Raw genomic sequence first — 25,393 nt, forward strand, 5'->3', positions numbered from 1 at the left:
GCAAATTTTGTGCACTGTTACACCCCTAATGTATATATATTCCTTATATTTTTTTATACACTTTTAAAACATTTTTATTTTTTGTTTACATGCCTGCCGGGTATTTTAAGTTGAGGTGCTATTTGTTTATATATTAGACTTTTTCTATATTTAGCCTACTGTTGCACTAAAGTCTAAAAGTGAAGATTTTATGTTATTTATTACTTGATTGTTCAAGCTACCTCACAGAAGTGCTCTGTTTGTTAACAGAGTTGTGTTGAATGTTAAAATAAGGTGAATTAAATAAAAAATAAGGAACATCCTGGATCTGTTTTTTCTCTCTTCTTTATTCTTTTTTTTATGTATTATATAAGTATCGGATCGGGACTCGTATCGGTAGATACTCAAAATCAAATCGAGGGCAAAAAAACCTGATCGGGACATCCCTAATTCACAGTGTGCTTTGCGAACCAATTTAACAGGTTAACTGAAAAGAATCAGCTTGTTCACAAATCTGACACCGCTACTGCATCTCGGAGAGGGTAACAAATTCTTCAGTTCAAAATAACGAGCAACAACATGTTTTTATGAAATGTAGTGGAGTAAAAAGTATGATATTACAATTTGGAATTTAGAGAAGTAGAAGTAAAAGTTTCCCAAAATCAAATACTCTGATAAAGTACAGATGCTTGAAAAACATACTTAAGTACAGTAACAAAGTAAAAATGTAGCTGCAAGCAACGATTACGGGCTCAAGACCCGGCGCTACCGCCACCCCGATGGCTTTAGGAAAACTGTGCAAGACGGGCAATAAGCATTTAAAGCGAGTAAATATAAAAGGACTATGTCAAACTCATTTGAATATGCCACATTTACTACAGCCAGCTGGTGCCACTATGACCACAAACAACAATAGCCACATCCATGAGGTTAATTCAATTTAGATGAATTTCATGTCATAGGTCAGTTTCAAATGAGTGTTAAGTTATTGTTTGCAAGTCCAGAAGTATTTATCTTAAGGTCTTTTTATATTTTTATTTACCTAATTATTAAACTTATTATATAAAACTATGTAATTGCACTATAAATTAATACCATATGGGAGGGGTGGAGCATTGTCTATGGTTAACATCATAAACCATAAAATTGGTGTAAAAAATGTACAGTTCAACTGCAGGTTTTGACAAAAACAAAGTTTTCTAAAATGATATCCCTCACATTTCAGTCTTTAAACCTTTTTGAAGAAAAGGGATGAGTCAACAATAAAAGATATTTAAATTATGATTATATTTCAAATATATGCGATATGATATACATGTTTAGTAGGGATGTGCAAGACTAGTCAACTAAACGGAACAGCTGCTACTAGTCGACACCGAAAACTGAGTTTTCGACACTGAAAACAAGTCAACACAGGAAAGAAATACACAAGATTTTACTGTTCAAATGACTGTCGTTACGGTTACGGTGAAGAGCAGGGCGCGAGCCGTGGAAACGGAATGAGGCCGGTGGCACGAGTGTTAATGAACATCACTGCACGCTACACCATTCTGAAGTCGCAAGAGCTCCAAAGGATAAAAGGAGGAGTAACGACAGTGAAAGACGAGAGAAGACCAGGCCTGGGACATTTACGTTGCGTTTTGTCTATGTATGGGCAGCAGTCGGCTTTGAAGCACCTGCCGTTTACTTTTGTTTTATTTATTATAAAACTTCCATTTACCGTTCACCGGTTCCCCATTCTTCTCTAAGCCTTGAACATTGTTACATATATATTTAAAAGCATTTTAAATTGCACATTAAAATAAAACACTTCAAAAAATAATTACCAATACCTTAAGTAGGGGCCTAATCTTTTTATTTTACCTCGGATCACATGCGTCACATAAATGACAGCTCAAAAGACAACTGAGGTGCGAGAGTATTTTAAATTAGAAATAAAACGGAAAAGTTTTATGTAAGCGGTGCCATTTCAAACTGCCATAATTCCACTAGAGCCAAGCGTAATCATATTCAGCACATGCACATAGGTGAGATAGCCAAAGCAAGCAAATGCCCATCGCGTATTCACTTGAACACTGAAAAAATAACTGAGCTTAAGAATCAGAATGAGCTTTATTCGCCAAGTGTGTGGCGTTTAGCTGCATTTTTTTTATTGCCCACACTGCCGGCCCATAGAACCGCTTGCGGGAAAGTTATGAAATTTGGCACACTCATAGAGGACAGTCTAAACTGTCACCATAGCAAACTTGGAGTCTAACTCAACCCTCTAGCACCACCAACTGTCCAAAGTTGCACTCACGGTTATGCTAATAACTTTAGAACTGTAAGGGATAGAAACAAAATAATTTTTTCCTCGGCTCAAGACGATTGACATGACGTCATTTTCCATCAGAAACTTTTTTCCGCCATATTGAACTCCTCCTAGGCCGTTGCTTTAATTTTCACGAAAATTGAGCCAGATCATCTTCAGATCTTTCTAAAAACTTTTTTTTTTAAAGTTGATTCGTCTACCCGTTCTCGAATAACACGCAAAAGAATTTGACAAAATTGAATCGTATCATCTTCAGACCGTCCCGACAAAAAGTTATGGATTTCGTGTCGATAGATGAAACCATTTTCAAACAGCACAGCAACAAAGTTGAGGCATGATGCCAAAATTACTCTTGATCACTGCAGTGCTTTGGCATATTGACACCCAACTTTGCATGCGTTATTATCACCTTATTCTGATCACACCACATCAGTTTCATAACAGCACCACCTATTGGTCAAAAGTGATAAACCATTAAATCACATTACTAATGATTGTATTTGATTTCAGGCATCTTGCCTAAAATCATCTTAATATGCCTTTATAATTGCTCATTGTTACGGTTGCTTGCATAACTTATTGTGCCTTCCTTGTGACTTAATTGCTGCTTGCAGCTATATTTATTATTATTATTATTATCAGTAGAGAGGGAGCACAATTAATGTGGAGATCTGGGTCACAAAAAATAGATTTGGGCCACTTATGCCTGCAGTGTAAACGCAGCCTTTAACACCCCGGTATAAACTGTGGCGCTTTCAAAATGTTACATTTCGAAACCTAACAATTCTGGGTCAACCAATAGTTTGGGGTGAGACAATGTTAACTTAAAAAAAAAAAAAAAAGAAAGAAAGGGAGCTGGGCTAGTGCTGCAGTAATAACACACCACTTTAAAAAGGACAGGTCCTTTAGAGAAGTTTTCAGAGAAATTACATCAAGATGCAGTAATATGTGTTAAAACAGGAAACCCTCATATTTTAGTAATTACTAATTAGTTTACTAATTAGAAGTGCAAATCCAAACCCCCCACCCAAAAATAAATAAGCTTGTATAATTTTATGATATAAATGGAGACATATTAGAGAGAGAAAAGCAGAATTTCAAAGATGTGGCATACCTAGTAAGGGTGTACTCCCTGAGTCCTGAGTGCAGGTTCATGGCAGAAAATGTACCTATACAACCCCTTAACCGCTTGTCCCGGCCGATTTTCCAAGTGACAAACAGTGGGCTGTTGGAAAAGAAAAAAAACACCTATTAGCATTAGTACAATCAGGACTTACACAAGTGACCATAAAGTAGGACATTAAGTGTGAACATTCTGCAAACAATGTATACCAACAAAACAAATTCTAATTCTAGAATCACAGAGGAAAGTAAAACTAGGGCTGGGCGATATGGGCAAAAAAATGTATCACGATAATTTTTTTTATATCAGTCGATATCGATAATTATCACGATAAATGTCAAATCTTTCAAGTTTAAAGGCTCCTAAGTGAAAGTTGTATAAACCAGAGCGTTGTGGTTTTACAAATCTGAGGTAGAACATTCAAACATTTGTCATTTTTCCTTAACAAAATAAATATCTGAAAAGAAAAATATTTCTTCAGCACAGTTTGCAGTGCAGGCTGCAATATTCAAATTACATGTTTTGTCTCGAAATGCATATTTGACAGTGAGTTGACAGTAAATCTACATCCTGACTCAAGCTAATGCTACTATGTTAAATTTATGTTCATTAACAAAAACCGTAACATCTGTTTGTTTTTTTGTTTGTTTTTAATTTAAGGACCACATTTTTATTTGGTAAAATGTAATATTCTGACTGTTTGAGTTTTATTAAAATTAACCATTGGTCATCCAGTATTATGCATTTAGATCATGATAACCACAGATAAAGCCAGGTACAGCCTATAGCACCTCACTATCATGGCAAAATGTAACTTTATGGTTTCTATGGTATTTGTATGAAAAACAGTAGCTTAACAGTTAAATACATTATACTGTAATTATATTCCATTAGTCATTTAATACATTGTTAATAATATTATACAATTCAATATGTATATCCCACATTTCATGGTGCAGGTACTAGGCTAACCTTACAGTAAATCCATTGTAGGCTAAATGGATTCAGTATCAATTCAGATTCTGACTGTTTCGCTGCCAAGTGTTTCTCCTGTTTGTCAGCGGTGTTTCATCTGCCTTTAAACTGATTTAAAGTGGACATTTGTGTTCTTCGCTGAACTTAAGCGCTTCTCACTGGATCTCGTGAGCGAGACGATCAGAGTAAACGCGTCTGCTCAGACTGCTCTAGTGAGCTCGCGCTGCCGTTTGGACTTTGAGCCGAGCGGATAAACGGTCCGTGTGGCGCGCGGTTCAAATGAGGTTCCGCTTTTGGCGCATACACATTATCGAACATTTATCGACCTCTTGATATCGTTTTATCGAGAAAAATTATATCGCGATAATTATCGTTATCGTTTTATCGCCCAGCCCTAAGTAAAACTAATCAGGCCTAATAATTTAAAAGCCAGAGTCTGTTCAGCTTCCACTAAAATCACATACAAAAGGGCTTTGCACCCACAAATAGGATTGAGATCCAAATCTGTACAAACAGATGACACTTGACCAATTCTTGCTTAATACGTTACCAAGATACCAAGGAGATAGAAAGAGACATTTGATCAAATACAGAGCACACTGAATTAAAGGTGCAGTAAGCGATTTCTGAGAAATGCTTTTGAAAAATAAATCAACACTAGGGCTGTGCCGGTAAACTTGACAACCGTACCACCGTGATTGTAAAGGACCCCCGCGGTGACTGAGTAGCACCGGTGGTGGTCCGCCAAAAAAATTTTTTCTCTATGTGAATGCTGTTTTACATGAATATCATGACAGGGGTGAAGCACAAAGCTTTGTTTACAAAATAAATAATAGGTTAGCAATTAAATGTTACATCGCAGCCAAACGTTTGGATTCGTGTCGAATGAGAGAGTTGTGCGTGAGCATCAATTTAAGCTTTGTCGGCTTTGTATTCTGTTTTACGATCTAGTCACGTTTATCAGCGAATTTAACACTATTCCATTAGTTATTCCACTGGACATGGAATCTCGTTTCTTTTCCCAAATCTTCACTCACGTCTCACCCATTTTCGCAGGGGATTATAAACGTTTCTTCCTTTGATTCGCTTTAAAGTAGGCCTAATATATTCACATTCTTTACTGTGGGGTAAAGTAGAAAAACGCTGTAGCAAAGATAGCCTACCTTTTTACTTGCATGGCAAATTCTTTTTAACACCGTTTGTGCTTGTTATTATAGTTGGTAAGGCGCGTCAAGTTTATTTGTAAAGCGCGTTTCACACGCACGGGTGATTTTAGTTTCGCTTTCTCTCGCAGCACAAAATCAAACATAGCTTAAATGTCTTGCCCTTGTGGAAGATAAAACTCAGCGCCTTTTGGACAAAAATGTCCCCATTGAAACCCATTAAAACTGCACCTTTTAATCCCAGGGGCATTTAACTATAAAATAATGCAATCTTTGTTAAGAGGCTTTCATTCTGTTGGCAAGGCTTCAAAATTTAAATTTTTACTATTGTTTACCAGATGGTGCCATTTTTCCAGGTTTGGCCTATAAAACAAATAATCGCTTTATTCCTGTTTTCTGCTTCAGCATATTATAGAGCCAATTAAATAAATTGTGCAACGTTAATTATATGGGTGTGTTGGTATGGATGTCTGAGTGTGGTTTGTATGTGTGTAATAAAAAGAATGTGTGTGTGTGTGTGTGTGTTTGTGTGCTTGTAATATTTGAGAGAGAAAAACTCAACTGTAAATCTAAAATCCAATTACTGTGTGCACCAGTGGAGTTTTGCTGGCACCCAATGGGGAAAATGTGTTACTGCGCCCAAACAAACTCTTACCAAAAGCTAATTTTTTGAGATTTTGGAACACAACTTGTTTAGATTTATGGCTTTGAATTTATATCAGTTCTAGAGTTCAACATGTTTCATACAATATATATTTTGTATAAAATAACGATCATAATGTTGATAAATAATTTTCTAAAATTTAAACTATACTAGGGCTGCAACAAACGATTATTTTGATAATCGATTAATCTAACGATTATTAGAACGATTAATCGACTAATCGTCGATTATTTCGCAGACTAATCAGTAAGTTTGGAACGATTATTCAGCTTTTCCAATTAGTTAAAACATTGAGTTATACATATTCTAACTATAATATAAAAAAAGAAAATCACTTCAGCTTTTGAAATAGTTGTTTTAATGAACTTTGAGCCAACTAAACAGGTCATTCTCTTTAAGTTTTCAGATTTCGGTCCAACTCAAATCACACACAAATGCTCTCTAAGCATTGTTTAATAGGCCCACTGCTTTTCTTAGAACTGAAACAGAAAAAGGGACATTTACTTCAGGACACAAAGAATGGTAAAATATTAATCTGCAAACAATTATTATAAGTATAAAATTACAATCTTTTTTTACATGACAATTGAGCTGACAGAGACGTTCTCATTCACCTTTTAATTTATAGTATGATAAAGTAACTGCCATGATATTCTTCCTATATCATTGGAAGGATATAACATCTCGTTTTGTAAGTCTTCATGATTATTGAACAAAATACAGGCAAGTGATAAGACTATAATAATACCTAATATACTAATAGTGTTACAATAATAAAAACAGCCCTGACTCCTATGCTCGATCAAGCTTTATTCTATGCAAAATAAGTCATCACATTACTGTAATTATATTACTATTGATAATATTATTACTATTATTAGTAGTATTGCATTCTCTAATAAAGAGAGATTTACCGCTGGTTAGTAAGCTCCAGCTGGAGAACACTCACTTCTCACCGGCTCCTCTTTTGCCGGGATGTTTCCTCTTGCACTCCAACATGCATGTTGTGCTTTTTCACGGGAGAAAAGCAAGTTCTGCTTTGCATGTATTGCACACGACAGCATTCTTGATTTGAAGTTTTGTGAAACTTTCCCAAACCTAAACCTTGCTAGTTCGGATTCGTTTGCACTGTCATAATTCGCGCTGTGTTTTCTTCTACCGCAATAGCATTTGTAAGGGCTGCACTACACTCTAGCGCTACAGCGGCGTAGCGGTCAAATGGCGATATTGCAGGCCCTTACATTAGGTCACGTGAGATCAAACGACTACCCGACAACAAAGATATTTGTCGACAAATTTTTATTGTCGACATTGTCGACAACGACGACTAATCGTTGCAGCCCTACTCTATACTAATTTTTGGTTTCACTTTTTTCACTTGTTTAACTTCAGCAATAATCTGCCAAGGGTCCTCTTTAAAATGAGACCAAACTTAAAGGTCCCCTGACATGAAATTTTCACTTTTTGAGGTTTTTTAACATTAATATTAGTTCCCCTAGCCTGTATTTGGTCCCCTCGTGTCTAGCATTTTCAATCGGTGTAAACCGAGCTTTGGCTCGTCATAACGAGGAAAGGTTACCTCCCCTTTCTCTGCTTTGCCCGCCCGGAGAATTTGGCTCGCCCATGAGAAAACAAGCTAGGAACAGGAAGTACGAACGCACCGGCGCAATTTTAGTTTTTAGCTCATCACGGCAACATTTTATGTGATGGGAATAGATCTAAATACTTAAACTTCTCACGATTCGTTAATCTCGATAGCTGTAATAGTAAAAACGTATAATAGCTGTAGTAAAAGTATTCGAGAAAGTTTCGCATGTAATACATAGCTATTTCATATGCAAGCATGTCAGCCAATCACAGCAGTGGCTGGCTACACTGAATCCCACAGCAGACACGCCCCTTCAAACAGAGCGTTCAAATCAGAGGCTAAAATCAGGCTAGGAAAATTGCCTTTTATTTCTATATTATGACTATTTTTGATCTAAAAAACATACTAACATTATAAGGGCAACCCAGGAAACATTATAAAATAATAAAATAACCCCATGTCAGGGGACCTTTAAGTCTTTGCTCCCCCAAGCCTAACATTTTTATGACAGTTTTTTGACATGGGCATTTTTGTCCACTTTGGAGCTATGTGTACATTTATTTATTTTTTGTTAATGCTAACTGCATGAATTTTGGCACAGGTGTGTATTTTTATTGTAATTTTACTATTTAACCCCATTTCCTTTGAAAAATCTTTTTTGCACTGGAACGAAATGGGGAAAATCTGTTAATACGCACAAACAAAATCTTACCGAAAGCTCATTTTTTGAGATATCATCCTCAAATTTGGAACAACTTCTTTAGATTTATGGCGTTGATTTTCTAGCCGTTTTAGAGTTCAACTTGTTTCATAAAATATATATTTTATATAAAATAACGTTTATAAATAATTTTCATAGACAAACCTATATAACTTTTTTTTTGGATTTACTTAAACATTTTTTTACTTCAGCAATAATCTGCCACGGGTCTTCTTTAAAATGAAGACCAAACTTAAGTCTGTGCTCCCAAGCGTCAAATTTTTATGACAGTTTTTAACACCGACATTTTAGTCCTCTATGTACCTATGTGTAACTTTTTTTATTTGATGCACAAGGGTTAGGTTAATATTATTTACTGATATTTATTTCAATGCTTTACAGGCTTTAGTGTGATGTTTCATTGATGGAAGTGCTCAAACACGCATGCCTGTTAAGAAATGGATTTATGTGTGTATATATATATTTGGGCTGGGCAAGTTAACGCGTTATCGCGTTAACGCATCTATTAATTAATGCAGACAATTTTTTTTATCGCACGTTAACGCAGTTTTTTTTTTTTTTTTTTTGAAAGTCCGTTGCTCACTGGCTCTGAATACACATAGGCCTACAGTCAAACCATGGATCACAGGAGGGGTGGGATGTTGGTCAGCCTCAGCCAGCAAATAACCCACCCAAACAAGCAGTGGAGAGGCTTTGGCAGGTTCTCTCAGGTGAACAGAAAGGGAGACAGCGCTACGCGAGTGAATGACAGCCGCTCTATGGATAGTAACCATGGTAAAGGCTTCTGTGCGCTACGCAGCTGTATCCTTTTTAACTTAAATTAAAATTATACATAACTTTCCCTGATAGGCCTGCGTTTAGTTTAGCGAAGATGCTCTGCCATGTAAATTCCCTTCTGTTGATGACGTCCTGATAACTATTTAGATTGTGGAAACTCACAAACAGCGAGCCGAGGATCAGTCTCTCTTCCAATGATTTGTGCTGCGCGTCGTGTAGCTACAAAAAGTTAGGCTATAGACAATTCAACTTCGGCAACGGGAGGGCGCGGGCGCGTGCGTGAGGCGAGCAACAGTTTCACAGGAACGCACCCGCTTGTCGCTGCACCTGTGCCCGACCACTTCACCTCACTCTAGGCTGATTTATAATTCTGCGTCGGACCTACGCCGGAGCCTCTACGCTACAGACTACGCGTTGGTTTTTATTTATACTTCTGCGTCGTTGTCCCCCTTGACGCACAATTACACATGCAGAGGGAGCATGCATGTGAAACCCGGGGAGCGGTTCTAGCAATCACAGCGCTTGCGGTACGCGTAGAATTGACGCATTGTTACATTTTTGGAGAGGTGCACATCAGGGTACGCGCGCTACACACAGCAGGTACGTAGCTACGGCGTGAGTTCGACGCAGAAGTATAAATTGGGCTTTATATCTGTTTAATGTAATCTTAGTGTACGTGGGAAACCATGTCATGACCAAACCTAAGCTACTATCAGAGAAGTATCGTTGGTCGACTTATATCTGTAGTAGTGGTCATGACCTCTGACTACATATGGCGCTTTTCCACTACACAGTACCAGCTCGCCTCGGCTCGGCTCGGCTCGACTCGACTCGCCTTTGTTTGGTTTTCCACTGTGTAAAAGTTGTACCTGTACCTGCTTTCGGGTACTTTTTTTCGTACCACCTCCGGCGAGGTTCCAAGCGAGCTGAGGCGAGCTAAGCCGATACTAAAATGTGACGTGAAAACAATGCCGACTGCTGATTGGTCACAGAGAATCTGCGTCATCATTGCACGCGCCAGATGGAGTATTTTAAATAGTTTGGCCAGAGATAGTTACTAAACTTACTACTATTATTATGGCAACTCGGAAGAATACGCCGTGGTCAAACGAGGAGGTGCAGACATTCCTTTGTTTGGTTGCCGAAGAGAGGATCCAGCGAGAGCTTGATGGGGCAACGAGGAACGAAATGCGTCGCTATGACGACCGGGTACTATTTGTGGCGGTACTTTCTGCAATGGAAAACGGAGCGAAAAGCGAGCCGAGTCGAGGCGAGCCAAGGCGAGTCGAGTCGAGTCGAGCTGGTACTGGTAATGGAAAAGCGCCAATAGACTGTTTCTGCTGCTCCCTGATAAAAGATACCTGTTGATACCTGTTCAGAAAAAAGGAAAAAGAAAACTGGACTCGTTTTAACAAGCTAGATAAAAGGTAATGCCCTGGCAGTGGCATAGCTTTGTTTTAATATTTGATTTGATTACATTAATGTTTAAGTTGAGATTTACAATAAATATTTTATTGCTATACTGTGTAAAGGGAATACTGCTGGTATAAAGCACCTTATTTGTTTAAAGGGGGGGTGAAACACTCAGTTTCAGTCAATCTCATGTTAATCTTGAGTACCTATAGAGTAATATTGCATCCATCATATCTCCAAAAAGTCTTTAGTTTTATTATATTTATAAAATAAAGATAGGCTGTACCGAGTCTTTCCGGAAAAAGCCGAGCGGGTGGAGGCGTGCCGTGTGGGCGGAGCTAACACGCCGATAGACACACACAGATATTTGAAGCAGTTCTACTCACCGCCTGCGGTTCCAACGCAAGACCGTTAACCTTTAGTGTTGGTACTGCTCCATCCTTGATAACTAAACGATTAGCAAATCCGGCTTCGAACTGGGCCTTGTTTATAAAAAAAAAATCACCCTCGAAATGCATGGAACAAACAAGAACACTTGCACAACTGTGTTGATGTTCTGGAAAAACAAACTCCATCCACTGGTCCCTTGACGCTTGATTCTTTGGGAATCTGTGCAGTGTTGTCTTGCCTTGGCAACCGAAAACACACTTCTTTGGTGACATATTGAGCGCAGCCGATGCACAGCGCTTTGATGGGCATAGGTTACGGCTATCGCTCTACAGCTGCGCGCGCGCCCTTCCGAGAGAAGTGCCCTTAGGACCGTATAAGGAAATTCCGGCGCATCTGACGTCATACGCGCCCATACTCGAAAAAAACTTTCCGAAACTTGTGACAACCAGGAAGGAGTATTTTGAGAACAGAAATACTCAAACGTACAACTTAATTTTTTTAACTTTGTCCATGTTTAGCATGGGAATCCAACTCTTTAACAGTGTAAAAAACTCACTATGCATGAAATAGCATTTCACCCCCCTTTAAAGTTTTTGCAAACCACATGTTATTGCACTTGTGTATAGCAGTACATTTAAATCAAAAGTGCGCAATACACTACTTTATAATTCATTATTCACTCGTGCGTGTAACAATGCGATTAATCGCAACAAATTCATGCGATTAATCGCGATTAAAATTTGTAATCGTTGCCCAGCACTAATATATATATATCGTGCAAAAGTTCATTTATTTCAGTAATTCAACTTAAACGGTGAAACTAATATATTATATAGACTCATTATATGCAAAGTGAGATATTTCAAGCCTTTATTTGTTATAATTTTGATGATTATGGCTTACAGCTTATGAAAACCCCAAATTCAAAATTAGAATATTGTGAAAAGGTTTTCATAGCTGTGAGCCATAAACATCAAAATTATAACAAATAAAGGCGTGAAATATCTCACTTTGCATGTAATGGGTCTATATAATATAATAGTTTCACCTTTTAAGTTGAATTACTGAAATAAATGAACTTTTGCACAATATTCTAATTTTTCGAGTTTCACCTGTGTGTGTGTGTGTGTGTGTGTGTGTGTATATATATATATTAGGCCTACATAAAATACCCCCCAACCACTATTGATGGTCCATTATTGATGTTTTTTTTTTTACCATTGGTTGGTAGATTCACAGCCCTAATCAACACTCAATTTTGAGAATATTTGCTAGATGTCTGCTCAGTGCGTGCTGAAAAATATTGTTCGTACATATTCCTTGCTGTGTATAGGAGAAAAAACAGTGGATTGGACCGATCCACGGAGCACTAGGGACTAGGGGTCGACCGATTATCGGCCTGGCCGATTATCGGCGCCAATATTGAGCATTTTTATGGTTATCGGTCATTTTCAAAACCGATTTGCCGATAAAATAATTTTATTTTGAAATGCGCTATATTTGGCTCTAACGCAGGCACCTCTGTCGGAACTCACCACTCTGTAGACTAGACCAATGTCCCGCACATCTGATTTGTTGGGAGTCACGAGTCCGGCCAATCAGCGCGAAAGCTGAGGCACTGAAAGTGTTGCACTCTCACACCGAGAGCACTCGCTGACTGGAGCTGCTTTACTGATCACGCATCAGTCTCTCAAAGTTAAGACAGCAGCAGACTTTGCTGAAGTAGCAATACTTTACTACACTGAAGTTGCAAAACACCTCAATATAACAGGGTCCTGTGATTTCCGCGATGCAGAAAACACGGAAGGAATCGCGGAATCCAGTCATAAAAACGGAATTTACTGTATAAAGCGGATCGTCACGGAATTTGTCAACTTCTTGATTAATTAATAAAAGAACAGGTCAGTACAAATCAAATCGAATGTTCAACCGCAAGACGTTATTTAAATATGAATCCTGCGTGTCTCTAAATAAATGGCGCAGACGCGTGATCGTTACCACACACACACACACAGGAGCACGCGTGACGTTTGCGCTGTTTTCAGCCTCAGCCGCATCATTATATGAGGACATGATTGCATAAACATCATCTCCAGAGCCGCTTAGTCACTTCATGAGCTTTTTAATGCTTCAACTGAGAAAAGTTATCGTCATATCCATAGGGTCATATCATAAACACACAGAAACTCAAAGATCTCAACGGCAACCCGTCAAAATAAAGGTTCGGTTTTTCATAGGGCCCTAAAAATGTAATTTGTGTTAAACTGTAAATAAATTGAATTGTTTGATAATTTCAATTAATTAGAAATGCTTTTTTTATTACTAAAATTTAATTTTACCATTGAAATAGTCTTTAAGTTTTACAAAATGTTTACAGAATGCTGCTGGGTGCTCCCTGAATTTTTTTTATAGTTATAACATTATTAATAATGTTATTAATAATGTTATTATTAACAGTTCTCAGATTTAAAGATATGTTTAAAATCATTTAAAGAAAGTATTTGTAAAAACCCTTTGTTATTCTTAATTTTGACATTACATTTTTACACCAGACATAGGCTATATCGGTTCAAAATATCGGTTATCGGTCTACTTGATCTGTAATAATCGGTATCGGCCCTGAAAATCACATATCGGTCGACCCCTACTAGGGTCGTGACCGTAGGCCTATATCACAGAACGAACGCATACGGTATCATATCGTAAACATTTGCTCATTTACGGTATAGGGGTAAAAAAATAATTAGCCTGAGAATCTCACCTGCGCATAAGCAACTTCTTTCCCCGTGACTGCTTAGACTCCCAACTTGCTCCACCCACACACAGCGGAGAAAATGTCAGAGACAGAGGCTGATATCTCTAAACCCCGTTGAAAAGAAGTTAAATTTTGCAGTATGGTAATACTTTGCAGTGTTTCCTCTAGGATTTTTTCCAGCTGTGGTGGCAGGCCTATTTCCACAGGGGGAGGGGGTGTGGCCCACAGGTGTTTAAACCTCACCCAAGAATAACGCGCACTCACACACATGCCACTTTGAGGAATTGAAAAATACCAACCATCTCCGTCAAAACAAATTTCGCAAGATATTTATTTGCAACAGTAATACTGCCACAGTAAGAGATGGCTATATTCATAATCTATGGCAAAAAATTATATTATAAATTAGGTTAGAGGACAATACAGCAGCAAAAGTTATTTTAGAAAAATCATGAGTGCACAATAATTTTATAAAACCTGAACATTTAGTGCAAATAAACATTTAGTGGGGAACAAATAAATGGTAAAATGTTCCACCTTTCTCATTGTATTGTTATAAAATACATTGATGAAAAACAAGTAAATATATATATATAAAAAATATATATATATAAAAAATATATATATATATATATATATATATATATATATATATATATACAGTTGCATGATATGCCTCTTCATCACGTATGCCATTTGTGGAGTAAACGTGCACAAGGTGCCCTCAGGCTGCCAGTATGAATTGAAAACAGAACATCAGAGTATCCAGCGCTCATAATGATTAGCTAACATTGGCACATTTTGGGTAAAAAAAATTGAATAAATATTTCTCCTCTATATAGAAATGTGACAAACATATGAGAATCTATCAATATTTCTCCAAATGTGCATGCTTTGGAACTAAAGGCCTGAGGGACGTTGTTTTGTCAAGCATTTTCATGACGACCGTACAGGAGTTTTTTTTTTAATGGGAGCGGCTGACGCTCATATTTCAAACAAAATGTATCGATTTTTCATATTCATAACTCCTGACAAATATTTACAAATTACGGTCACACTATAAGATTTTGAGAGTAAGACAGGTGTCAACAGAACATTTGAAGCTTGAATCTTAGATCTTTTTAATGATGTATAGTTTGGTAATTACTAGGGGTGGAACGGTACATGTATTCGTATTGAACCGAAACGGTACGGGCGTCACGGTTCGGTGCACGAATTTGCACGGAGAATACACGGTACAAATAAAAAAAAAACCTCTTAAATAGCGATCAATCTCGCTCTATTGGCTTTTGGTGTGACTGTGAACGCAGCAATGAACAGGCTGCGATCAAGATTGCAATGCTGGAGTGTGTGTGTGTGTGCGAGAGAGAGAGAGAGGCGCGGGCGCGAATCGAACAGTGTGTGTGTGTGTGTGTGCGCACGAGAGAGAGAGAGGCGCGGGCGCGAATCGCGCGATCGAACAGTGTGTGTGTGTGTGTGTGTGTGTGTGTGTGTGTGAGAGAGGCACGGGCGATGAACAGTGGAAACATAAAAACATACTCCGTCATTTTTTTCATACAGGACATCATTAAAACTGCAAATTGTTTACTTATATTTGTGTACACTCGCAATAAAACAACATTGTGCTTTTGTCACACTCTAAACTCTTGTCAAACTGTAACCTACAACTGTTAACAAAAGTTTTTAATGGTAGTATTATTTTATACGGAAATCAATTATTTATAATTCAGATAAGAATAAAGTTAGGGTTAATTAAAATGAAGGAAAACAAATATATTGGTCTGAAATAGCAAATTAATTTTAAATTCATTCAGGTACAATTACCAAACATATCTCAAGGTCTTTTCGTCTTTTTAATAATTTAATTTATAAACGAATTATATAAAACTACTGTCAGTGCACTACAAATAAACTGGTTCTATGCCTTTATTAATAAAACTTATTTAAAAAATACAAGGCTTAAGACATTTATAAAAATGCCTTCTGCATTTTTGTTTTGCTTTTCACTCCATTGTACCGAAATCATACCGAACCGTGACGTCTGAACCGAGGTATGAACCGAACCGTGACTTCTGTGTACCGTTCCACCCCTAGTAATTACATTACATCAAACTGTAACTTTGAGCTAATTTAAACAAAGAACGCTTCAGTGCCCAGGTTAAAGGGGTCCTATTATGCTTTTTCAACTTTAGTTAGTGTGTAATGTTGCTGTTTGAACATAAAAAAAGATCTGCAAGGTTACAAAGCTCAAAGTCCACTCAAAAGGGAGATCCACAGAATCCACTTTCCAAGAACTACAACGAATGACTCGTTTGGACTACAACACATTTTTCCAAGTTTTGTTAGGGGTGTAAATATTAATCAATTCGTTTCGATCCATCTATTACACAGCCGACGATTCGATGCATCAATGCGTCCGCAAGAGTATCGATTAATGTGTTTATTTTGCCGCCTGTCTATTTTCAGCATCCGCTCCGATATATGCGTACAACCTACTCCTAAGCTGCGGGCGGCGCTAACCTCATTATTGTCTTCTACTTCACACGCGTTACTTACGTTTCACAGTCTATCTATGTTCACACACATTGTTGACTCTGACTTTCAAGAGCGATGGAACCATCAGAGTAAGCTGGCAATGAAAGTGAAATGTTACATGCTCCAGTCGACGTCAATCATGGGTGTGGTATTTTGGCTTCAGGAAAGCAGATGGAGCAGTGGTAAGAGATGTTGCCTTTTGCAAAGAGAAAGGCTGCTATAGTGTAACATACACATTATGTGAATAGAATACTGTAGCGAGCAGGACGAGGCCGAGGGACGTGAGAGAACGGCGCTAGGCCGGTGGCGTGAGTGTTAATGAATGTCACCTGTGAGACGCACCTCACCAGCATCTCTCACGAAGGAGCGGAAGCATAAAAAGAGGAGCGACGACGCTGAAGATCGAGAGACCGGTGCGTCTCACAGGTGACGTTCATTAAGGGTGTATTCACACCTGCCTTGTTTGGTTCGATTGAATCGAACTCTAGTTCGTTTCCCCCCTTGGTGCGGACCTTTTGGGCAGGTGTGAATACAGCAATCGAACTCGGGTGCGGACCAAACAACCGAACCGAGACCCAGCTGAAGAGGTGGTCTCGGTACGGTTCCAAACGAACTCTGGTACGGTTCGTTTATGGTGTGAACATGAACCGACCCAATTGCAAGAAAGCACTGCCCCTTTGAGTTAAAAGGCTTCCGTAGTCGGAGTTGCGTTATGGGAAAGTGATCTGTTGTAGCCTACTACATTACATCTGTTGCGCGTCTTTCTGCGTGTCGTGTGTGCATTAGGGGTGGAACGGTACATGTATTCGTATTGAACCGAAAAGGTACGGGCGTCACTGTTCGGTGCACGAATTTACACGGAGAATACACGGTATAAAAATAAATAAAACTCGCGTGCAAATTATTTAATGTAATGCGGAACTACTGTTAGATACGCGGGTTCTTTAGGGACACATAATCTGTACCATCGGCTATTAGCTCTGAACGCGCGTTCACTTCAAACGTTTGCTTTATACGCGCGTCCTATTCGCTTTGGACTAGCGTCGAACTAGACGCGAATTTGACGCTCTATTCGCATTTGGTGTGACCGCATAATGAACAGGCTGCAATGTCAAGATTGCAATGCTGGAGTGTGTGTGTGTGTGTGTGTGTGCAGAGGCGCGGCCGCGATCGAACTGTGTGTGTGTGTGTGTGTGTGTGTGTGAGAGAGACGCGGGCGCGATCGAACAGTGGAAACATAAAAAACATTCTCCGTCATTTTGTTCATACAGATCATTAAACCTGCAAAGTGTTTACTTATATTTGTAATAAGACACAACATTGTGCTTTTGTCACACTGTAAACTCGTCAAACTGTAACCTGCAACTGTCATCATTGGAATGGTATGAATGAATGAGTGTGTGCATCAGGACATTCACATACAGAGCGTTCTCTTTAGTCTAATCGCGCATAGATGCAAAAAAAGCATTTGCAGTTCATATAATGTAACGATAGTTACAACAAGGATGATGCTGCGTTAATTTACGTTAAGCCTTTTTTGCACTTCCTGATTTCCCAGATTTCTCGGAGTTGAATACGGGACCGACACAGAACCGGGGGGGGGGGGGGGGGGGGTGATGCGTATGCGTATTAATGCGTACTATAGCACACACACGCAAGGTCTCTCGCTCTCTACCTCTCTATCGTTTGCGCGCTACACGGGCACACACACACGCAAGGTCTCTCGCTCTCTCCCTCTCTGTCATGCACGCGCTACACGGTTTTGAACATAACATACATACATATTCACGTAGCCTTTCGAAAACGAAACCTATAATATATAAAAATATATATTAACGATGAAATACGGGACAAAACATGATTTTTTCATAATAAGTCGGGACACTAAAATTAGAGTTGAAATACGGGACTGTCCCGGGAAAAACGGGACGTCTGGTCACCCTACTACTTGAGAATCCTTGTACAATGAATGGACGACCTTAGCACACGTGTGGTTTTGTTTACAAATTTTGGTTCACTTGCAAAAAGAGCAGTGTGAAAGCGAACAGTACCAACAAAAAAAAAAATAATAATAATTTGGTCCGGACCAAAGCAAGTGAACTATCGGACTTTCCTGGTGTGAATACACCCTAACACTCCTCGTCCTGCTCGCCACAAATACTGTTTCTGTATTCTAAATAAAAGCCAAATTATTTATTTTTTTGTTGATTTATTTGAAACTTACGTATCATGAAAAAATATTTAGTATTGAATCGTATCACGGGAAATTCTAAAGTATCAAAAATAATCAAATCGTTGGCTTAAGAAATCGGTATCGTATCGAATCGTCATTAAGGTTCTCATTTACACCCCTAGGTTTTGTGAAGTCACAACGTTACACCTTTAAATAATCGCCGCAAACATAATACGCAAAAAAAGAGGGCGAGGCCCGGATGAGCTGCGTTAGAGAACACAGTGTTGTCGCTATGTCAAAGAGACACTTTTTTTTTTTTCACCCTGTTTCCAAAACTAATTTCTTTAACCTTCCTAAGGCTGACAAACTTAGTGATTATTACAATTTATTTTAAACACTGTTCCTGAACATTATAAGCCCAATGTTTATCTGTGTCCTGCACATTTTACAGAGAACAGCTTCCAGGACCTAAGATGAGTACAAAGCAGGCTACACACAAAAGCTTCTCCTGAAATGGAGCCGTTCCCACTTTCTCGAAACAATCTTGTTGTTTGTGGATCACAACTTATAATTGGAATTACAAATATTAAGAAAAACTTACAAGTTTTATGTTGTTGATACGATGTAAACAAAGGACAAAGCTTTGCCTCAGCTCGCCTGCTAGCCAACATTAGTGTTGATATACATCTACACTATATAGTGTTTCTTTAGCTTTTGTAAACTCTCGTTTTTAAGGCTGTTCACCACCCCTTAGGAAAATTAACCATGGTTTTGTGATCGATTACTGTTTGCATTACCATTAGTTTTCCGACAAATATCATGATTAAATTGTGTAAAACATACTATCTAAAATGTATAATAACATTACAATAAAAACCACTACAATAAAAAAAATCTGTCAGGGCTCGAATTTCGGTGCGGTATTGCGCATAATTCTAATCATTCCCGCAGGTCTCCCATTTATAATGCGGGAAATTCCCGCAATCGTAATCCACACAGATTATAAAATCAAATCATTCTTTTAACAACTATCTGCCAGACGCAATTTCACAAACAGCGTGAGTGTTCAGCGGTGCCGCGTCTTCTATCTCTTCTCTCAAAATGTGTTGTGCAAGGCAAGCATCAAGCGCTGCGGCGATAATACACACTCGCGTTTAGGAGTCGGGACATGACGGAATATTCACTTGCACAATCGGGCCAGCAGTGCATTGTGACTGAAGTTTACCATTTGCACGTCTTTTTAAGTCTTACCAGTTTAAACATTCAAGCGATTTTAAACTAATCAGTGCTCGCGCGCTCTCTGAGAGATTATTTTCTATGCGCACATTCATAGAAAATCCGCCTCAAAAACAGCTGGCCAGTAACAAAAGTTATTTTTCGCGGATTATATTGCGGTCTTCGTGAGTATCCTCTAAACATAGTCGCTTTTGTCTTTAATAAGCATAAAACGCATGCCAATAATGAACACAGGATCCGTGCACTAGCTCTTAAAGCGACGGCAGCCATATGTGTGTGTCATTAATTTTGTTGTCAAAACAACAAAAGATAGCTTTAAGTTAAAGGAATCAGGATTAATAGCCTATGTATTTAATTTATTCAGAACTAAAATACTACCCAGTGTTATTTTCCATTTGATTACTTTATTCAGTTTCTGTATATGAATACTAGTGTGTTAGACCTATTCAAAAACTTCTCTTTATTTGTATCTTTATTCTATTGTATTTATTTGTGCTACTTTTTTCAATTTAATTAAACAATTTAAATCAAGCTTCCTTGTGTTGTGTAAATTTACAACCCCATTGTAAAAATGCAATGAGCGCAAACATTTAGGCAAGATAAATGTAATAATTTTGTTTGAAAAAATGCTTTTCCCTTTCTCCCCCTCAAACCAAAAAAATCCCCCCCATGAGAATCATCTAAGGGTGGATTTCCCCCCCATTTTTCAAAACGAAATTCAGGCCCTGGTCTGTGCATGAAATCCATTCTGCAAGTGCAAGATACTCTTTTTTGTTATTCTTAAGTCTGAATCAAGCTTAAATTGGTTAGAAATTGACGCCATCCTTAATATTAACATCCGAGTAGAGCTTGCTGTTATGTTAAGGGGTGTGAAATTTCCAAAACTTTCGCAAAGCGATGCTTCACACTACACACTGGGCCAGCTAATAATCGAAACAGGAACTAAATGGCGCATTCAAAGAGAGACTGGGTGCTATAATAATGTAAAATGTGAAAAATAATGTGTTTTTTGAACAATCAAACACAAAAGAATATTCTTGTACACCCAAAAAAAACAAAGTCAAGACTTCATAAAAGGGCATTATAGGACCCCTTTAAGACGTCATTTAACTAGTTTAAAGGGTTAGTTGACCCAAAAATTACATTTGTCATTAATTACTCACCCTCATGTCGTTCCAATCCCGTAAGAGCTTCGTTCATCTTCGGAACACAAATTAAGATCTTTTTGATGAAATCTGAGAGCTTTCTGAACCCCTCTAGACTCCAACGTCATAAACACATCATAACATTAGGGTTGAATCACTGTAGTCACATGGACTATTTTAACAATGTATTTACTACATTTCTGGGCTTTGAAAGTAATTATGTTGCAGTCTATGGGGGGACAGAAAGCTCTCGGATTTCATCAAAAATATCTTAATTTGTATTCCAAAGTTGAATGAAGGTCTTACGGGTGTAGAACGACATGTACGTTCTCCTTTGTCTTAGAAAATGTCTTAGACCCTTCAGTGGATATAATGTGAAGCAATGGGGTCCACCTCCTTCAAGTCCCAAAATGTGCATATATCCTTCACAGAAGTCATCCATCCGGCTCCAGGGGGATAAACGAAGGCCTTATGAGGGTAATCCGTGCGGTTTTGTCGTAAAAATATACATATTTAAAACTTTATAAATGAAAATATCTGACTTCCGGCAACGATCGATGCACGTTCACGGGTGATGTTTTGCTCTGCTCTCTGGCTGCGCGGGCGCGTTCGTTCTACATCACAACGCTACGTCCTACCTCGTACGCCGACTTCCATCACCCGTGGACGCGCGTCGATCGTTGCCGGAAGTCAGATATTTTCATTTATAAAGTTTTAAATATGTATATTTTTACGACAAAACCGCACGGATTACCCTCATAAGGCCTTCGTTTATCCCCCTGGAGCCGGATGGATGACTTCTGTGAAGGATATATGCACATTTTGGGACTTGAAGGAGGTGGACCCCATTGCTTCACATTATATCCACTGAAGGGTCTAAGACATTTTCTAAAATAACTGAAAATGTGTTCGTCTGAAACAAGATTGACATATGCATCTCGAACGGCTTGAGGGTGAGTAATGCATGGTTTAAATATCATTTTTGGTATATCAACTATCCCTTTAAATCTTAGGCTATATCCCTATTTGTAAAAGTATTTCCGTTTTGCAAAAAGGTTCGTCCAGACAGCAAGTAAGTCTTTGTTAAAGGGATAGTGCACCAAAAAATTTAAAACTATCCTTTTAAACTGCAATGACTATTTTCACATGCACATCAAATTCAGTTCAAGGTCTATATTCGGGTTTAAGTCATATTACAAATATGATGTGGAGTACTTCTGTTTCCTAATGAGGAATTGCACTTTTACACAGCACAGAAGCGTGAAAGGCTTTGTAGACTGTTGTCAAGCTGTCATCAGATTTTTTATTTATTTTTTATATCTAAAGTGTATTTTTGTTGTGGATGTCCCAATTGAGATACAGGATGTGCACTGTTTAGAGAGTACAGTTAAATGTTCATGTTACATATGTTGGTTACATTTGTAACACAATATACTCTAGAATCAAATCGAATTCTAATCGTCTCACGAAATTTGAGGTGTCAGCAAATAATTGTCGATGGCTAAATAACAGTTGACTATGACCAAGACAACGGTTTCATATTTTTGTAATGCAGAAACTTAAGGTACTACTATCTAGCTTAAGTTAAATACATGCATTTGTGTGTGTGCACAGTCCAAATCTGGTCAGTATCTATCAGCGACAGCAGAGGGAGGCACTGCAGTGAAGACATTCATTCATTACCTAGTTCGACCAACCCTGACTAACCGGATAAGATACACATTCCTTTAACGGTCTTTATAAAAAATAAAACCTGAAAGGGTCTTCAATAATAAAGATTCAGTGTTTGGCAAGTGACAAAATACCAAAATATAAAACTGTTTGTGATTTAACAGTTAACACGTGAAATGTTATTGTGTGTCCTGGTATCACTTCTTTTGCTGTATTACTAACTTGAATGAGAAATACCGTAAGAGAGCTTTCAAATGTAAATCTCTGAAGGAAACGTAAACAACTAGGTTTTGTTAGCTTACTAGCTCACGTTGGCTAACCACTAACAGCAGCTTGGAATCAAAAAGAAATATTACTAGCTGTTTCTTTAAAAAAATCTAACGAATTAAAAGAAAGGGAACTGAGGGGAAATAAACAGAAAAAGTTAAATATTCGCTGAAATGTGAACCGTGTGAGCTGGCTAACGTTGCTTAGCATGTTAGCTTGCAGAGAAGCTTGAATAAAGAAGAGCAGGCTAACACCCATTTAATCTCTTTCAGAGAAAAAAATACTTCAGCTCTACTAACGTTAACGTTACCTAATTATCGGGTACATTAACGTTAGTGATCGATAATTTCACCAGTCTTCTAAATCATACATCCTAAATCTTTTAAACCTTCAAATGTAATTAACATGTTACCATCAATAAAATTAATCTATACGACTAAGTTAGACTAGCGGGTGTTTAAACATTAACAATTTTCTAAAACACCTCAGAAACTTCGAGTTTGGGAACATGACAACAGCTAATCGGGAGGGCTTGGGTTAGCGAGTAAACTATTCCTTGCTGCATTTGGTTTAGATATCAAACAAAGTCATTAACATTACGAAAAAAAAGACATTCGACCAAGATGGGCACGAGCAAACCTTCGCCGAGGAGCATGAATACTCAAAACTTTGTTTGTTACTGCACAGAAAAGGAAACACCATCTGTTGTTGAGGCAAACCAGGTCAAAATAGCCATCTTGCTGACGTTACTTACTAGGGGTCGTTTGTAAACCTGGGTGTTCGAGGAGGCTGGTATCCGTATAGATGGCAATAAAGCACATCGAAGCAAAAGCAACACATCTCCGCCGAAACGACCATTTTCCTGCCTCCCGAGCCAGGTCCGGGACTGAGAGTCGGGGAGAGGCCCGTTGAGTTGTAGCCTCCTGGAGTTGGGGATAGAACATTGGTGTTGCCGCCGCCGCCGCTGCTGCCGCTGCTGCTGCTGCTACTACTACTACTACCCCCTGAACCCCCCAGGCCGTTCACCCGATTCACGTTCCCGGCCACGACAGTCGAAGACGACCCGATCCCCAATTCCGATCCACAATGTCCGGTCCCGGCTACCCCGCTCCCCGCCCCGCCGGGACCCCCCGCACCGGGGGATCCCGACAACTTCTGCTTCTTCACCCCGCAGCACCCGGCCGCCATCTTCGAACAATCTGCACCGACACACCGCTTCCGACCCATCACCGTCACCGCGGGAAGGGCGGGTCGAAACGCAGACCACACGTAGAAATCCCACTGCGTCAGCACGTACGACGGGCAATGCTCCACCTTCCCTTCCGTTCACAGACGTAATAAACGAGAAGAGCTTACGTTATATCTCTCCGAGAGAGGGGAGAGACTGCAATGTCACCCGAAATTATTCCTTCAAAAAGACGTAGGGTACGCTGAAGCCTTACGTAGTGTTCTTAGGGAGACGAGCAGCCGCGAGTCTCCGCAAATTAAATGCTTCGACGGATCCAATGTATATTTGCTAAAGTAAGAGCCCCTCCTTTGGATGCTCTGTGCCGCTGCAACGATGCACGCAGGATTCTGTCAAAGCATGCACGCGTCCATCCATACATGAAATGACAGTCAAGCTAGGCAAATATATGGCCCGTAAAGCAGATCGGATTCAGGTCTCCCTATAAGGGAGTGGGGATCTTGAGAACGCAGGACCCAAACACGCCTCATGAACATTAGCAGACCCGAGAAGCGACGCAGTCTTTCAGTCAATCGATGTAGTTCGGCTGCATGTGTGATATTAGCACCATGCTAGCCACAGCTCGATCGGTTCACAGCAGCCCTCGGGATCCTGTTAGCCACACGACCTCCTTTTATTGCAAGCCCACCGTTTAAACTGAACTCGAAAGTTTTCCTTCGATGGATTGGAGTGCTGTCATCCGATTATTCGGGTACATTTTCAAGCAGCATAATATGGCCTCCGCCAGAAATCCACTGGATTCCCCCGGACTCTTTGAGTGTTCCGCTCACGGCTGCTAACATAAGCTCGGTTGCGGTTGAGAAAATATCCTATGCGATCATCTGAAGCACTCGTATTCTCTACTTTCACGCCGGAGTACAGAGCCCAGGACGTATTTTACGACAGATTCCTGCGTATAATACGCATTCTCCGTATTCACCAACTAGTACGTAATCACGGCGCCGTTTCTTCATCGAGGGACACAGACATCCTGCATTTGTTATGCGCTGAAACGCATAAATCCGTTTAGTCATCCTTTTGTCTTGTCATCATTAGTTTAAGTCTTCAACCTAATGGAGAAAGAATAGAGCAGTTAGCGAGTAGCCTATCATGACCCAGCAGAATCCAGGCTGTCTGACACGAGCAACGTATGTTCTAGTCACTGAAACAAGCCAAAGTGATGTCCAATCTGCACTCATTGTATTATTTTCAAACTCACTAAACGATAGGAAAACAGCTTATTCTCACCTGATAGCCTCACCACCCCTTACTAAACGTATTG

General features: G+C 39.1%; 1 protein-coding gene across 1 annotated transcript in view; it reads right to left on the minus strand.

Annotated features, from left to right (window-relative positions):
- ammecr1 (AMMECR nuclear protein 1) overlaps positions 1 to 25,073 on the minus strand; it is a 65,493-nt gene extending 40,420 nt beyond the window's left edge. The window contains exons 1-2 of the mRNA XM_056239108.1: positions 23,641 to 25,073; positions 3,405 to 3,515 (exon numbers count right to left, since the gene is read on the minus strand). Of these exons, the coding sequence (XP_056095083.1) occupies positions 3,405 to 3,515; positions 23,641 to 24,113 (584 nt within the window). The 5' untranslated portion in view covers positions 24,114 to 25,073. The remainder of the gene's footprint in view (positions 1 to 3,404; positions 3,516 to 23,640) is intronic.
- Between the last annotated feature and the right edge of the window lie 320 nt (positions 25,074 to 25,393).

This window comes from Rhinichthys klamathensis, unplaced genomic scaffold (assembly GCF_029890125.1).
Source record: "Rhinichthys klamathensis goyatoka isolate OS25496 unplaced genomic scaffold, OSU_Roscu_1.1 h1tg000554l_1, whole genome shotgun sequence".
Classification (NCBI taxonomy): domain Eukaryota; kingdom Metazoa; phylum Chordata; class Actinopteri; order Cypriniformes; family Leuciscidae; genus Rhinichthys; species Rhinichthys klamathensis.